Source organism: Eublepharis macularius, chromosome 15, assembly GCF_028583425.1.
Source record: "Eublepharis macularius isolate TG4126 chromosome 15, MPM_Emac_v1.0, whole genome shotgun sequence".
Lineage (NCBI taxonomy): Eukaryota > Metazoa > Chordata > Lepidosauria > Squamata > Eublepharidae > Eublepharis > Eublepharis macularius.
Window position 1 is genome coordinate 27,938,097 of NC_072804.1, and position 16,089 is coordinate 27,954,185.

Genomic DNA, 16,089 nt, shown 5'->3' on the forward strand with positions numbered 1-16,089 from the left:
TGGTGTCTTCACACAATGCATACTTAACCTAAGGGACTCTCTGCTACAAGGTGTAGTGATGGTTAGATGCTTTTAAATGGGGATCAGATAAATGGTGGCTAGGTCCGTCAAAAGCTATTAGCCCGGATGGCTAAATGGAACCTCCATATTCAAATGGCATATAACTCTGAATTTCAGTGCTGAGGGACAACAAAAGGGAGGCTTTGGTTCCTGCTTATGGGCCTCGAGGTCAGGGATTTTTTTCAGCAGGAACGCGGAGGAACGGAGTTCCGCCACCTCTTGAAAATGGTCACATGGCCAGTGGCCCCACCCCCTGATCTCCAGACAGAGGGGAGCTTAGATTGCCCTCCGTGCCGCTCCAGCTGTGTCTGGAGATCAGGGGGCGGGGCCACCGGCCATGTGACCATTTTCAACAAGGGCGATTTAAACTTTAAAAAACTCCCCCCTTGTTCCAGCGGACCCAAAGTGACATCGTGTGTTCCTGAGTTCCACCACTGAGTTCCACCACCTCTTTTCCCAGAAAAAAAGCCCTGCTTGAGGTTAACAGGATGCTGTGTGAAACATACTTCTTAACTAAATGGTCTGATCTGGCAGGGCTGTACTTATGTTCTTATCCAATAGAACCTTCACGTTCCAATGCAGTGTACCTCTGAACATCAGTTACTGGCCAAAAATGGCGAGGAGGAAACCTGTTGACTTCACCAGATAGTGACCTTCCTAGAAGGCTCTGATTGGCTACAGCTGGAAACAGGATACTGGGCTACATGGACCGCCAGGATGACTCAGCAGGGCTCTGCCTATATTCTTAGAGTTGCCGCCTTTTCTTTTCCCCTCTTGTGCCAGTAACAGCTGCAGAACATTCCCATTGCACCTTCGCAGCAAGAAAATGGTGCACCTGTTGCGTTTCTGATTCTTGTGCAGCCATTTGTTTCCATGGTTGGGGGCATAAAAATGCTGGGCCTGTTAAATTACACAGAAGCCCTGCCAGATGTGGCATCCCTAACTCACAGCTGCAGTGAAGGGTTTCCTTCAAGGAAACTAGAGAAGAGCTGCTGTAGCATAGTGGGTAAGTGGCTGGGTTGTGACTCAGCACTCTGCTGGTTTGAATCCCGCTACGGCCATGAGCTCAGCAGGTGGTCTCAAGTAAGCCACTCCTCTAATCCCCAGCTATATTGTGGGGATAATAACACTTCTTATGCTCGCTGCTCTGCGTGGGCGCTTATCTGTCTAGAAGAGCAGCGTATAAGCATACTGTTGTTATTAAGATGAAGCCGAGAGAAAGGATCCAGAGGAGTCAGCCGTGTTAGTCTGCAGTTGCAAAATAGTAAAGAATCCAGTAGCACCTTTAAGACTAATCAACTTTATTGTAGCATAAGCTTTCGAGAACCGCAGCTCTCTTCGTCACAAAGAGAGCTGCTGTTCTCGAAAGCTTATGCTACAATAAAGTTGATTAGTCTTAAAGGTGCTACTGGACTCTACTATTTTGCCAGGAGAAAGGACACGGTACTTGAGAGCTCCCTCTCCTGGAAGAAATTGGGATTGCAAAAACCCTGTTGCAATAGGGAGCAATAAGGAGTGAAAGAGAGACATGCTCAATCATCACCTAGGATGCTGCCTAAAATGTTGTGTGAAATAGCCGCTTAATTGACACAAGATGTCCTTAAGAAGGCCACAAAGTGTCCCAAAACTCTGGATTGGTCTTCTCAATTTCTTTATCCTGGTGTGTAGTCTGTATACCACAGTTTAAGGTGTTCATAGTATATACTATCTTGTTATATACTATATACTAAATTGTTTTCTACTTTTGTAATCCCAATTTCTGCATTGTTTGATATATCATCCAATACTTATTCTCTTGGATTTTTCCAGTCTGGGGTTGGCAATCTTAGCAGATGGGGAAAGAATGACAACAACAACAACAACGACTATGATAAACGGAGGGTTGGCAGCAGCCAGAAACTCCTCTCCTGCTTCCAGCTGACTATGCCGAAACGAAGCCAGCATCTCCCAAGAGGTCTTGAGGGGTAATCTGAGGAACACGAGGTTCAAGTCCCCGTGTGCCATGGAACTCATTGAGCAGCCTTGGGCCTTTTGTTCTCGCTCATCCCAGCCTACCTTGTGGGGCTGTTGTGAGGATGAATGCCCCCCTCTCCTCTGGCCTTCCATTCTTCTGCTACCCAAATAATTTACTTTGCTCATGTCATCCCTACAACAGCTTCAAAACACACACATAGTTTTTGCCATCAGACCCCGCATGGCTTTGCCCCCTCTTTCCTCTCTGCTCCTGTCACAACACACCCCTGCCTCTGACTGTCACTCCTGCTGGCCACACGAAGCGGCCAGATACAGATTCAGACCCTTGCTGTGCTGTGGTCAGTGTTGCCTTCTCTGACTGGCAGCAGCTCTCCAGGGTCTCAGGCAGAGGTCGTTCACATCACCTATTTATTACCTGATCCGTAACTGGAGATGCCAATCATCCCTCTACTTAAAAATATGGAACTACCTAATATGAGAGGCCAGGCGATGGAGTTACCCTTGACCGAAGAATGGTACACTCCTTCTATCTGGGATGGCCGTCCTCTTCCACCGAGCATGCAGCTTCGGGAGGGATGCACATGGAGCAGTGAGGGAGGAAGGAGACACCCGCCTAGCTAGCCAGATCAGCCGAATCAACCCTGGCAATCAATGGGGTGACAGATGTCACAGCCAGATCGCCCTCACATGGTGGTGGAGTTACTATCAGATACACATGATTCCGTTACTCTTTCCATGGCAAAATATATAGGGGCAATAATTAAACATCAGGGACATATCAGGTAAGGTTCTTCCCATTTTAATATCTGCTTAAGGCAATAGCCGTAGAAGATGGATGGATGGACAGATAGATAGATATGCCAGGGATTGAACCTGGGACCTTCTGCAAAATAGAAGTTCTGCCTCTGAGCCACAGCCCCTCTGGGAGTCTTTTGCTCCCCAATGATGTTGTCCTTTCTGCCCCTTGCACCTAGAATCACCTTCCAGAATGCTCATGAGATGCCACCTCTGTCTTTCCCCTCAAAAATCTCATAAACACCTCAACTTATCCATGAGAGCCAGTTTGGTGTGGTGGTTAATGTTAGAAATAGCAATGTCTGGTGTACTGCAGCAGCAAGAAGGAAGAAGAGCCTACCATGCAGGGGGCAGCAAGGATCACTTAGTTAGGACAGTGAGAGCAGCACCTCTCTTGTTTCCTGGGGGTCATTTCCTTGTCTTGTCTCCTATTGGGCTAAACAGGGCAATATCCTGCTTCTTCTGTCTCCTGCCACACTTCTTCTCTCTCTCTGCAAGATGTAGTCAGATAGCTAGGATCTCCCTCTTTCCCTCAAGTATGTAACTTCCTCAAATAAAGCTTTTGCCTCTCTAACCAGCTCGGCGTTTATTCCGCAGCGTTGTTTTACACTCGCTCTAACAGTTAAGAGCGGCAGGACTCTAATCTGGAGAACTGGGTTTGATTCCCCACTCCTCTGCCTGAAGCCAGCTGGGTGACCTTGGGTCAGTCACAGCTTCTAGCTCTCTCAGCCCCATCCACCTCACAAGGTGATTGTCATGAGGATAATAATAACACACTTTGAAAACTGCTCTGAGTGGACGTTAAGTTGTCCTGAAGGGCAGTATACAAATCAATTGTTGTTGTTATTTGACACTATTCCTTATAGTGTTATTTGACACTATTCCTTAAACCTCTTCATGACTGAAAGAAAGCTGAAGTGCCCATCACCAAACCAGACAAGATCCTTTCTTGTTTACTCCCCCTGCCCCCCCTTTCATCCTCTCCATTTTCTTCTTTCCCTTTGTCAAAGTTTAGACTCTGAGCTCCTTTGGGCAGAGATCGTTCTTCTGGTACTCAGTAAAGTGCCACACACATGGATGGCGCCATTCTAGCAGTAACTATAAGCTTATCTGGTCATAGTGTTGTGTGCATCACTGCAATATCGTTGTTTCACGACTTGTTTCATGAGGTCTCCCTCTCCCCTTCTCTGAAAGCGTGGAAGGAAAAAATTGTCCTGAGAAAACACCATCCCTCCCAACAGTCTCACCTCTCTCTTGAGCATCATGTTGACCTTAATTTTCCAAAATGCTTTCACCCTTGTGGAAGACACATTGCCATGGAAACAGTCACCCAATGATTTTTCACTCCTGTGTGTTTGTGTGTGTGTGTGTGGGGGGGCATTATGCTGCAGCTGGCTAAGCAAGGTTGGGCTGAGGGGATTCAGCAAGGCACAGATGCTCATCTCATTTCCTGCCCTGCAGCTCAGAGACAGGAAAGTGGGAAGCTTATCTCCAAAAGCACTCCTGAGCATCTCCAGGGATATCAGCGCTGGTTGAGCCGGTATCAGGGGCATGGCCTGAACACAGAGCTAAGGAGAAGCCCAGAATGATACACAACTCTGAACTTTGGGTACCGGATTGTACAGCAGCATCTGAGGAGCAAAAGAAAGGGAGGCAGCCTGCCCAGAAATTAAGCTCTGTCGCCCTGGCCCTGGCTGTCAGGGGGGCGTCTGGTACTGGAAATGCTAATCAAACTGTTGTGATCAAACTGTTGTTGCTTCAGTATGGAATTCTGACCTCATTTCACCATCTCAACTGGCATGGTGTTTTGGAACATCCACATGGCATCATCCACTTCCTGTTTCTCCCACTCGGCTCTGGGCTTTTCCAAACCTGGTTTGATATAATCTTTTTGGAAAGATCGCGGTCAAAGCACGTTTATATGCTGTGTGGATGGGAAGATGCACATTTTTGACGTTCAAGCCTACATCAGCACCATTTTCGTCTCAGCGCCCCCCGCATTCCCCCTGCGTCACTAATTTTTAAAAAATAAATAAATCAGGAATTGCTAGATCACCATTATATTCTAGCATTATAACCATCTATTGCCATGATCTTTTAGTTCCTCTGAATGCGCAGGTTATTTTTTAAAAGCCTTTAGCCCTTTTCTGTTGTGAAAATGAGATTATTTCATCTAATGTACACCCTTGGGACTGGATTTCTATCTGAGGGTATGACATTAATTGTTTCTCTGATGGGGTTAAGAACTGGTTCAATACCCCTAATAGTCAGAGCATGGTATTTGCCTCCCTTTTATTACAGCGGCATTGTCAATCTCTCCCTTTGCCATTTTTTTAATGTTATATGTTCTGTATATTATGTGTTTTTAATAAAATTGTCAACCTGCAAAAAAAAAAAGATACACCTTTTCTCTTATTTCTGTTGAATGAAAAAGTATAGAGACTTACTTAGAAAAAAGGAAGCTGGGAATTCTAAGGAACTAGTAGGTCATGTAATAAACCACAAGAACCAGTGTGCATAGTGGTTAGAGCCTCAGACTAGGAGCTGAGAGATCCGGATTTGAGTTGCCACTCTACCATGGAAACTTGCTGCGTGACCTTGGTGCAGTCTCACACCCTCAGCCCAATCTACCTCACAGGATTGTTTTGAGGATAATATGCAGAATGAAGCCACTCAGGGTACCTATTGGGGAGAAAACGGGAGTACAAATGATATAATGAAAAGTACTGCAGGTAAGTTTCTCCAGTGGAGGGAAAAAAATCTTCTTGGGGCCATTTCAGGTCTGGACAATGATGCAGGGTTATGGCCTGCATGCCGTGATCCCAATCCAGACTGTCCGTGCGCACCATCCTCTAGACATTTTGTGGCAACTGGACCTTGAGATAATGTTTAGCAAGAAGCTTTATGTGGGGGTGGGGGTGGGAATTGAGGCTTAGAAGCTTGCAGAAGAACACCTTTGATCTCAAAGGACGGGCAAGGTCTGAAGTGGGCATCTCCTGGCTTACAGTTCTATGGCTTAACTAGGATACTCGTTGCTCCTGGAAAACATTTTTTTGTTGTGATGGAATACCATATGAACAGGAAGACGTGGGGAGGGCATTCTGGATTTGCTACATCTCAGTCTCACACTAGGGGGCGATTGGAGATAACTTTATCAATCCCAGAGGAGTGAGCCGTGTTAGTCTGTAGTAGCAAAATCAGAAAGAGTCCAGTAGCACCTTTCAGACTAACCAATTTTATTGTAGCATAAGCTTTCGAGAATCAAGTTCTCTTCATCAGATGCATGCTACAAACTGGTCAAATACAGTTTGCACCCTCCTCTTCTGTATTTGACCAGTTTGTATCATGCATCTGACGAAGAGAACTTGATTCTCGAAAGCTTATGCTACAATAAAATTGGTTAGTCTTAAAGGTGCTACTGGACTCTTTCTGATTTATCAATCCCGGGATCTGTTGTTTACAGGTTATCAAAAACTATTCAGAAAAGAGTCTCTGTGATGTGGAGAGAGCAAAGTTTTGTTTCTCTGGGAATGTATGCCTGTGTATCTACATGAAGAGTTGCCAACAGGCCTGGAGAAAAATGTCCTGTCTGTTTATTAATATGTGGAAATGGGCAATTGGAACTTTTCATTGCATGGAGGAAGATAACCTCACCTGGTAAATAACAGATCATTAAGCCTCTCTTAAGGGAGCAGAAAATTTTTCTCCAGGGCAGTTATAGATCTGCATATAGATATACACTCATGCACAGTGGTAGGCGTTAGGGGTCTTCTCCCCTTTCCCAGATAGGGACATGAACTGTTCTATTCTGCTATGCAGCAAAATTTAGCGGCTTTTTTCTCAAGGAATCTAATGTATCTCGATGCTCATTCATCTAGAAATGTCAGTCAAGTCCAGTCTGGGGGAACCATTATGAGATTTTCCTAGAAGTAAGTTTTGTATGACCTATAAAAAACACATAGGAGAGAAAGCATAGTGCAGTGGACAAAAGTGGGTTGGAAAGACCTGACCGTAAATCCACACTCAGTCGTAAAATGTGCTAAGGTAGCCATCCTGAACATACTTATTAAGGAAGATGTCTGATTGACATCAAGAGGACTTACTTTTGACTAAACATGTTTAGGCTTAGCCCTGTCACTTTTCTCCTACCCGCTGTATCTCATAAGGTTGCTGTAAGGATAAAATAGAGAAGTGCCTTGGAAGAAAGACAGTATATGTGAACTTAGATTGGCACAGCCTAACTTGCCTGGTACTACAAAAAGTAAATTGTTTTCCTGTTTGATTATATAAATGTATCTGTATTTTTTTAAAAACAGGAGCCTTGTGGCACCTTACAGACTAGCAAATTGGTATGCAGGCATCAGTTTAATCAACCTCATCAGATGCATGTAGTGAATTAGTTTTATTTCTTTAACAGAATGACACAGCCAACCTTCTGACTTTGTCCTGGCATTAGTACACCAGTGATCAAGTGGGCAGTGCATTCCTGTGATATTAACGTTTCACCGAGTCAAGCCATGTTTAAGGGTTCTGTTGATGTCCATTGTTGTTTTGATATTTGCCTACTTAGGGGCCAACAGCTCGACCTGTACTCTTGCAAGTAAACAGATTGTCACAAGAACTCCATCATCTACTGTAAATATGTCCCACTGAGTTCAGGGCATATATGACTGCAGTCCTCTGCACCAGGATTTTTTTTCTGGGAAAAGAGGTGGTGGAACACAGTGGGTTGCCCTAGGAGAAAATGGTCACATGGCTGGTGGCCCCGCCCCCTGATCTCCAGACAGGGGGGAGTTTAGATTGCCCTCCGTGCTGCCCGGTGGTGGAACACAGTGGGTTGCCCTCGGAAAAAATGGTCACATGGCTGGTGGCCCCGCCCCCTGATCTCCAGACATGGGGGAGTTTAGATTGCCCTCCACGCCGCCCGGCGGCATGGAGGGCAATCTAAGCTCCCCTCTGTCTGGAGATCAGGGGGCGGGGCCACCAGCCATGTGACCATTTTCAAGCGGTTCCAGAACTCTGTTCCACCGTGTTCCTGCTGAAAACCCCCCCCTGCTCTGCACACTTTTCTGAGAGTATTTCTGAGTAAACCTGCATCAGACCAGGGGACCAGCATTTAGTTCTTCAACTCCTCTGAGCTTCCACTTGGGAGTAATAGAAGTTTTTACATGCTCAGGTGGGGCCAGAAATTTATGGGACCCCGAGGTTATCTGTGCTTGCCTAAAGAAGTATTTCCTTTGGTCAGTCCTGAATCATTTCCAGTCAAATGCTATAAATGCGCATTTTGCAGAAGATCATGCTTTCGCATTTATGGATTTAGCCTGAAAGAGAACTCAAGGCCAAAGGATTCATAAATGAGATTTTACAGGATGCCAAATGGACAAGGGGAAGAATAGGCAGCCCACTCCTTGGATCCACACCAGGTCAAGGATTTCATGGTATGAAGCTAAACAGGAGCCCCTCAATTCATGCTCTAGGGCCAGTTTCTATGAAAGAGGCCCCTAGAGGGTCTCCCCCCTACCCCCATAGAGCGGGTGAAGCTACACCTTACATTCTTCAGCGAATTGGGCCTTAGCCCAGCTGCTTTGACTGAAAATCTTGTTGGTCTCAAAGGGGCCACCGTACTCAAATCCTGCTGCCTTGGCAAATGTGTGTTTCCTCACAGCATGGACAGGGTCAAGGCTCTTGCACTGGAAATTTTGCACGGCCATAGTTTTTCTTTCGTGTGACTGTTGGTTTTGCTTATTTTTCAAGGTCCGTGTGGTTTTATTTAACTATAGTGATATCTCATGTAACGCCCTGTTTGTTGGCCCTCCAAGGCAAACTGGTTGCCCAGAGCCAGGGTGTGAGGCAGGACGTGGAGCTCGATGGATCAAGAGTTTCATTCAGCAGCAAGGCTCTTCTGGTGTCTTGCAAACGGTCTTCAGTTGGTGGAGGAAGAGGGATATTTTTTTTAAAAAGCTACAATTGTCTACTGACTTCTTATGGCTTTCATTCCCATCCGGTACCCTTGCAAAGTGTACTGTGGTCTCAAAGACGTGCACTGGGAGATCTACGTCTGGAGCTCCCGTTACACGTCTGGATTTGACTCTGTTCTTTGCAACACCTCTAGGAATCCAGTCCGTATCTACGAGACGCCCTGGAAGAATGAAACGCGCTCTGCACATGCTCTCCTACGCTTCCCTTCCGCGCCGCCCAAAGTGCCGCAAGCCAATCTTGCAGCTCAACAGGGAGAAAACCGCGCGCAGCAGCCTTGGCGAGGGGCGGAGGCCACGCCTCTCGCTCAGGAGGGCGGAGCTCCTGGCGCCCCGCCCAGCCCACCTGCCCGCCCCGCCCGGCCGGCTCGCTCCCCGCCCGCTTGCGCTCGCTGGCCGCCTGGGCTCCTGCTGCGCCCGCCGCTTCGTTCGCTTTCCAGCGGATCGCAGCTCAAAGGTCGCTTCTGCGAGCCGAGGAGAGGCGCCATGCCGGCGGCTGGAGCCTGGGAGCTCCGGGCTGCTCTCTGGTGCGTCCTGCTTTGCGCGCTCGGCGTGGTCCCGAGCCAGGCAGGTGGGTGAGCGCGGCTGGGCGGGCAGGGCTGGGCGGGCGGCTTCCCCCCCCCCCTCCGAGCCGTCCCTTCCTCTCCTGGTGCGGGGTCGGGGAGGGGGTTGGAAGTTCTGGGCGCAGTTGTTTGGCTTGGTTCTCAAGAGTCCGTTTGAGTCGCAGGGCGCTCGGACCGGGCAAGGGAAGGTAGCTTTCTGGGCAGCGCGGCAAAACCCAAACAGGCGTCCAATGGGTGCCGTAGATCCGGTTCGCCTTTAAAGTGCCACTGAAAGAAAGCAGGAGTCCCGCGGCACGACACTTCTGACATAAGCGTTTGAGAGTCACAGCTCACTTCATCAGATGCAGGAAGGGTTGGGCTGTTAGGTATATATTGTACTCAAAGATGCGGACAACAGAAGGGGGGAGCATAGCTTATCAAAGGCCCCCTTTCCCTCCCCAGGAGAGTTTCAGCCTTCTTTAGTGGTTAAAGGCATTGCTTTACAGGATTAGCCTAATGGTGAATCCACTTAAAATTCTTTTCTGTTCCTTTTTGGGATTTGTCTGCATGGTGCTTGCCATTCTGTAGGGGAGAGGAGCACTGTCCGGGGTTTCCACTTTCCTCCCTAGAAAACTGTTGGTGTGAATGTGTAGCCTGCATTGCACACGATCCATGCTGGTTAGCCCATGTGTGTTTTTGTCACCTGATACCAGCAAAGTTTATATATGGGGATGGACTGTTGCAGATCCGGATCCGATAGCTAGTGCCTGTTGTTGTATTGGAACAACACTGTGCCTTTCACACAGTTCACACATTCAGCTGCCTAGTGTCAAGGACAGATTCAGACATGTGAACCAGTGTTCTAGTAACTGGAGGTGGTGACAAATGGGCCTTGGGGTTGTGTGTGCCTGCCCCTATTGTTGAGATCCAAGGTGGATTACGTGCTGCAAGTGAATGCAATAGAATCAATAGCTAGGACAGCCACAGAGCAAAAATACAATATGGTCAACAATTGGTCCATTCAACGAAAGCAGATACAAAAAGGGTATAGTAGCCGCAAATTTCAAAACTAGCAGAAAGCCGAACACATAGACGAAACCTTTCTGAATTGAAGAGTAAGTAATTAACACGACATATTTAACAATGTTGGTTTACCTAGTAGAAGTGTATCTACATCAGCAGACAGTATCTAATAGCCTAGTCTACCAATGCATCTCTCTGAGCTACTACTTATGACATAGCCCTATAATCTAAGTAGAAAGCCCTCCTGAATAATTCAGTCTTGCACTGTGTCAATGACTATATATAGACTGAACGTTTCTTAGAACAGTGTGTGCAGCTCAGCCGATAGCTGTATATATTAATTTATTCTCCACTTTTCTCCCCAGTGGGAACCCAAAACAGCATACATTGCTCCCTTCTCCTCTGTTTTATCCTCACAACAACCCTGTGAGGTAGGTTAGGCTGAGAGAGTGTGACTAGCCCAAGATCACCCAGTGAACTTCCATGGCAGACAAGATATTTGAGCCTGGGTCTCTCAGATCCCGTTCCAACATTGAACCAACACACTAAGTGTCTAGTATCCCTGTGGAGAAGAGGAAAGAATGTGGAGCTTGGGCATCTGTGGATACATTGGTACATGTGAATGGCAGGCTTGCACATGAGCTTGCTGTGTGGTGGCTCAGAGTGCAGGACTGGGGTTGGCCACCGTTCATTAGATGTCAACACTGGACTGAATGTCAGAATCCATCCAGAGTGTAGAGGAATCAAGAGGTGTGAGTATATATCATCGGCCTGATGAAACTGCTGAATATGTGCCCTTCTGTATATGTACACCAGGGTTTTTTTCAGGGGGAATGCAGGGGGACGGAGTTCCGGAACCTCTTGAAAATGGTCACATGGCTGGTGGCCCCGCCCCCTGATCTCCAGACAGAGGGGAGCTTAGATTGCCCTACGCACTGCTGAGCAATCTCAACTCCCCTCTGTCTGGAGATCAGGGGGCGGGGCCACCAGCCATGTGACTATTTCTCTGAGGGCAACCCACTGAGTTCCACCACCTCTTTTCCCAGAAAAAAAGCCCTGATGTACACACTTCAAAGCTGGCATTGACAACTCTCTCTGTGTGTGTGATTGCTCCCCCAATATTGTGTGTAACAATATTTTCTTGCATGCAAGTGATTTCCTAATTTGCCAGTGTAACACCTTCCATTAAGTTATCGCTAATCAGTTCGGACTGTTCTTTTGTTACTGCTTTCTGAATGCAATTGCCATTGCCACTTAATTCTGAGGTCCAGCCCCTATCATGCTCAGCAGTGTTCAGTAAAGGTACTTAAAGAATTAGAGAGCTTTGGGGGATTGTTTTTTCAATGTTGCTGCTTGAGAATAATATTTGCACAAGTGGACTTTTCTCCTGTGATGGGCGGGTGATTTTAGTCATCCTAGCACAAGATACACTGGGTTGTATGAATGATCTAGTACGTGTTGACCTTCCCGGTCATTTTATGTGTTAGGTTTTCAGAAGGCTAGACAATGTCAAACGGGGTGGTTAAGACACACTGAAAGCGTTTAGCAGTAAAACAGTCCAGAAGAGGGCAGTTGGGAATAAATCCTAAACAGAGGCCCTGGTCAGAGAAATAGGATTCACCTGGTGCTTAGAACTTTAGCCTAAGCTCTAGGCAGATTGCTGTCGGAAATTATTGCACATCTGAGGTGCTGCCTCAAAGAATGCATTGGCCAAGGTCACAGATCCAGAGGAGTCAGCCGTGTTAGTCTGTAGTAGCAAAATCAAAAAGAGTCCAGTAGCACCTTTAAGACTAACCAATTTTATTGTAGTATAAGCTTTCGAGAATCAAGTTCTCTTCGTCAGATGCATAGTACAGAAACAGCATCTGACGAAGAGAACTGTGATTCTCGAAAGCTTCTGCTACAATAAAATTGGTTAGTCTGAAAGGAGCTACTGGACTCTTTCTGAATTGGCCAAGGTGAGAGCCTGCAGAGAAGGCCTTAGATGCTGATCTTAACTAACAGGCAAGTTGATGCAATATTATCACCAGGGGTCGTTTCGTAGAAAAAGAGCTGGAGGAACTCATTAGTATAACTCATTAGCATATGCCACGCCTCTTGCCATCATCGGAAGTGTGTCATTAGTATAACTGATTTGCATATGCCACGCCCCCTGACATCACCTATTCTGGCTGTTTTGGACCCAATCCTGGTCATTCAGGGCTGAAACTAGGCCCAAAATGGCAAAAAATGGCTGAAAGGGGGCCCCAAATGGTCAGGATCGGGCTGCTGATGAGCAGGAGAGTGATCCACCACCCGTCAGAGACCCGGTCTAGGTCTTTTCAGCCCCAATCCAGACTGAAATGGGCCCAAAATGGCTGAGACTCAGGTGGGCGGGGCCACCTGACATGCGTCCTCTTTGGGGAACTGCTGGAACTGCGTTCCTGTGCGTTCCCCCTCGAAATGAGCCCTGATTATCACTATGAAGTTGTAAGCTGATCAGTACCAAGGAGATCTGGGTTTAGCCTCAGAATGAGTCCTCATCTTTGTGCCTGGACACCCTGGAGTTGTTTAGCAGTTTAAAAAGGGAAATAAATGAATTCTTGAGTGTAGCCAGAGTCCTCGAACAGGGCAGAGAAGTAATGCTGGTAAATAAATGGCCTCTCCTAGTAACCTGAAGTGCTTTAAAGCAAAGTACAAGGAGTACTGTAAAAACTCTCAAATACCTTGAAATAGATGCACTCCCTGACCAGCCCTCCCAGTATGCTTTGGGGGCAGATGGACAATGGTGCCTCTGAACCAGGAAAAAACTTCTTGCTCTGATTCCCACAATTGTTATCCATAAGCTGCCTTCAAATCTGTCCTCCAGCAACTGCTGACAATGCCCCCAATTTATTTATTTAGCACGTTTTTGCCCCACCCTTCTTCCAGAGAGCTCAGGAGCACTGTGTGCTTGGTTCTCGCCTCCTCCATGTTAGCCTCTTACAACCCTGTGCAGCGGGTTAGATTGAGAGAGGCGATTTCACCAGCGAGTTTCCACGGCAGCATGAGAGTGGGAATCTGAACTCGGCTCTCCCAGAAAGTCCATGTGACACTCTCGCTACTGCACCATGCTACCTTTTCACAGCATACCATCGGCCATATGGTGCTTCTCATTAAGCACATAATGCTGCCTTCTGCTGAGACAGATCTGAGGGCTATCAAGGTCTGTCTCGTCTACTGTGACTGGCAGCTGTTCTCCAGGGTCTCAAGGGGAGGTCTTTGCCTGATCCTTTTAATTGGAGATGCCAGGGATTGAACTCTGGGACCTTCTGCATACAAAGCTGATGTTCTAGTGCTGAGCCATGGACCTTCCCCTCACTTAGCTCACCCTGTGAGGTAGGCTGCTGTAATTCCTGGTTTTTTCAGGGGCTGAAAGATTGTGGCTGCTCAGTGCATTTGGAGATGCCACAGTATTTGAATCCAAGGCTATAGTCTAATGCATACTTTACTCCCAAGTAATCCCCCTTGAATTCATTGGGACATGCCAATTTATTTGAAAGTAATTTTCCTAGTTCCAGCGACTTCCCCAGTGCAGCTGCCCTGGATCCTCTCATTTACTAAAAGAAGTGCTTTAAAGCAGTGTGAATATGCCATCCCACATCCTTGGCTGATGTCGAAACCAAGCCAGGGATGAAATTTAGAGTGACCAGATGCCTTTTTACAACTCAGGGTCCTATAATTGTAAGCGCTGTTTAAGAGGAGGAATTCTGGAAGATGCAGATTGTCATGCCATGGTCCTGTAGGGTGGGAGAAGCTGTGCTCTCCAAAACTCTCCCTTCTGCACAACTGTTAAAAGTACCAAAGCGACGCCCTTTTACCGGCACCGTGATCTTTCAGTGCAGCTGGTCATTCTAGTTCTCTTGATCTCTGTAGACTGTCACTAACTGCTAGCAAGTCTTCCGGGAAGAAAACAAGTCTGTGATAGGTGTTGGCGTGAATTTATACGAGATCCGTTGTACCACCACACTGCAGATTTGCAGGGATCCTTTCTCACTGGTTTTGTAACTGTGTACAGGAGGCTAGGGTAGGAGAGGACAGTTTATGGTAACCATGACTCTGAGAAGATATCTGGCCTGCCTGCCTGCCCCCGAGGACCCAAAGTCCTGATAGGTTAATTCTGGGAGGCATCAAAATAATCCGGTCTCGGGAAGAGGGGAAGCAAAGGGATGCTTGCCTGGCCTGGGGAAAGAGACCAAAGATACCGGTCTAAGCCAGATTTCAGGTGGATAGCTGTGTTGGTCTGCAGTAGAAGAGAGATTCAGGTCCAGTAGCACCTTAAAGACCAACCAGATTTCCAGGGTATGTGCTTTCAAGAGTCAAAGCTCTCTTCAGTTTTACGCCATGTTTCTGTAGCTTGAGGCTGTGAACTCAATGAATTATGGGAGGGTCCCTTTTAGTTGTTAAAGTGTGTTTCAAACGTGAAGCCTAAACAGAGGCTGGCAAAGCTGATCTTACCCCTTTGCATTGCTTCAAAGTGCTCGTGCATCAGCTTGTGGGTCTGGGTGTAGGGGTGGGGGTGGGGTGGGGGGTGAGATGGCTGTATGGATGGGCATGGGAGGGACTTGCTCCTTTCCTCTCCGGGGGGCTGCCTTACATGTCTTGGGGCAGGGTTGGGGGATATTGCACCCCACTTTGTTGCATATAAACCAGGCCCCATCTGGGAAACAGCTGAAACAGGTTTGTAGGGGTCTGATGCTTATTTACCCACCCACAGTCCAATACAGCATGCCAAGGTTTGGAGGCGTTGGGCAAAGCGTCTCATTTGGAAGCGTCTGTGCTTTTGCTGCAGTAAAAATAGCTCTACTCATAAAAAACTGCCAGAAATCTGGAGAAGAAAGTCCTACTTTTTCATTGGTTACTGTACCGGTCCCTCACTGCTCAGCGAAGAAGCGCCGTAGCTGGGACACGGTCTCCATGGCGATGGGCCCATCAGCTTTTCAACTTTCCACCAGGGAGAGGTAATTGGTTAACTTTTTTTAAAAAAGGTTCGTTTTAACAGAAGAGACTCCCACGCTAGGTCGGATACTTGCTTTATTGACAGGTTGGCTCAGAGCGAGTGGGCGTCCCCGGCTGACAGTTGCATCCTGCTCCCAAATTCCCCCTTAGGGCTGCAAATCCTGTGCGTGGTTACTCAGGACTAAGAGACATTGAATTCACTGGGACTTGTTTCTGAACAGGGTCAGGCTGAATGGCAGATTTTGTCCAGTTCCTTGCAAAATAGAAGGAAGGCTCTTCCCTGGTGTTTGATTCAAGGAACGGGGCGGAGAGGGCATCCTCCTTTGTTTCCTGGTCACCCAGGGCTGTTTGCAGTGGCAGGAGCACTCTGTGAGACTTCTGTTCTCAGGGGACAATGCAAATGCTGGTGTCCTGCATAAAGAAAATGGTTGCGTTTGAAATTGGGAGTCCTCCTTGAAGAACTAAATCCCAGTGGCTGGGATCTCATGTGGCAAAGCCAGACGCAGCTTAGATGTGCTGGTGGCCTGTGGAACTCACTGCTACTAGATGCTAGGATATCCTTTGGTCTTTTTTTTTAAGACTAGAAAAGTGCTGGCAGTTAGGCACAAAATGGCCTCTTGCTCATCCTCTGGACGGCTTAAGATGGCTGGAAAGCTATGAGCGAAAAGGTGTGCAGCTTTGATTTCCAGTTGAAGAGAGGGTCATAGGTGTGATGTTATATGGTGGCTCAGCTGAGTTTCAGG

The 16,089-nt window shown here is 47.3% G+C and overlaps 1 protein-coding gene across 2 annotated transcripts in view; it reads left to right on the top strand.

Moving 5' to 3' along the window:
- Positions 1-9,207: 9,207 nt before the first annotated feature.
- The window catches only part of CD164L2 (CD164 molecule like 2), a 38,697-nt gene continuing 31,815 nt past the window's right edge, over positions 9,208-16,089 (top strand). For both annotated transcript variants that reach the window (XM_055000079.1, XM_055000080.1), the window contains exon 1: positions 9,208-9,375. In XM_055000079.1, the coding sequence (XP_054856054.1) occupies positions 9,291-9,375 (85 nt within the window). In that variant the 5' untranslated portion in view covers positions 9,208-9,290. The remainder of the gene's footprint in view (positions 9,376-16,089) is intronic.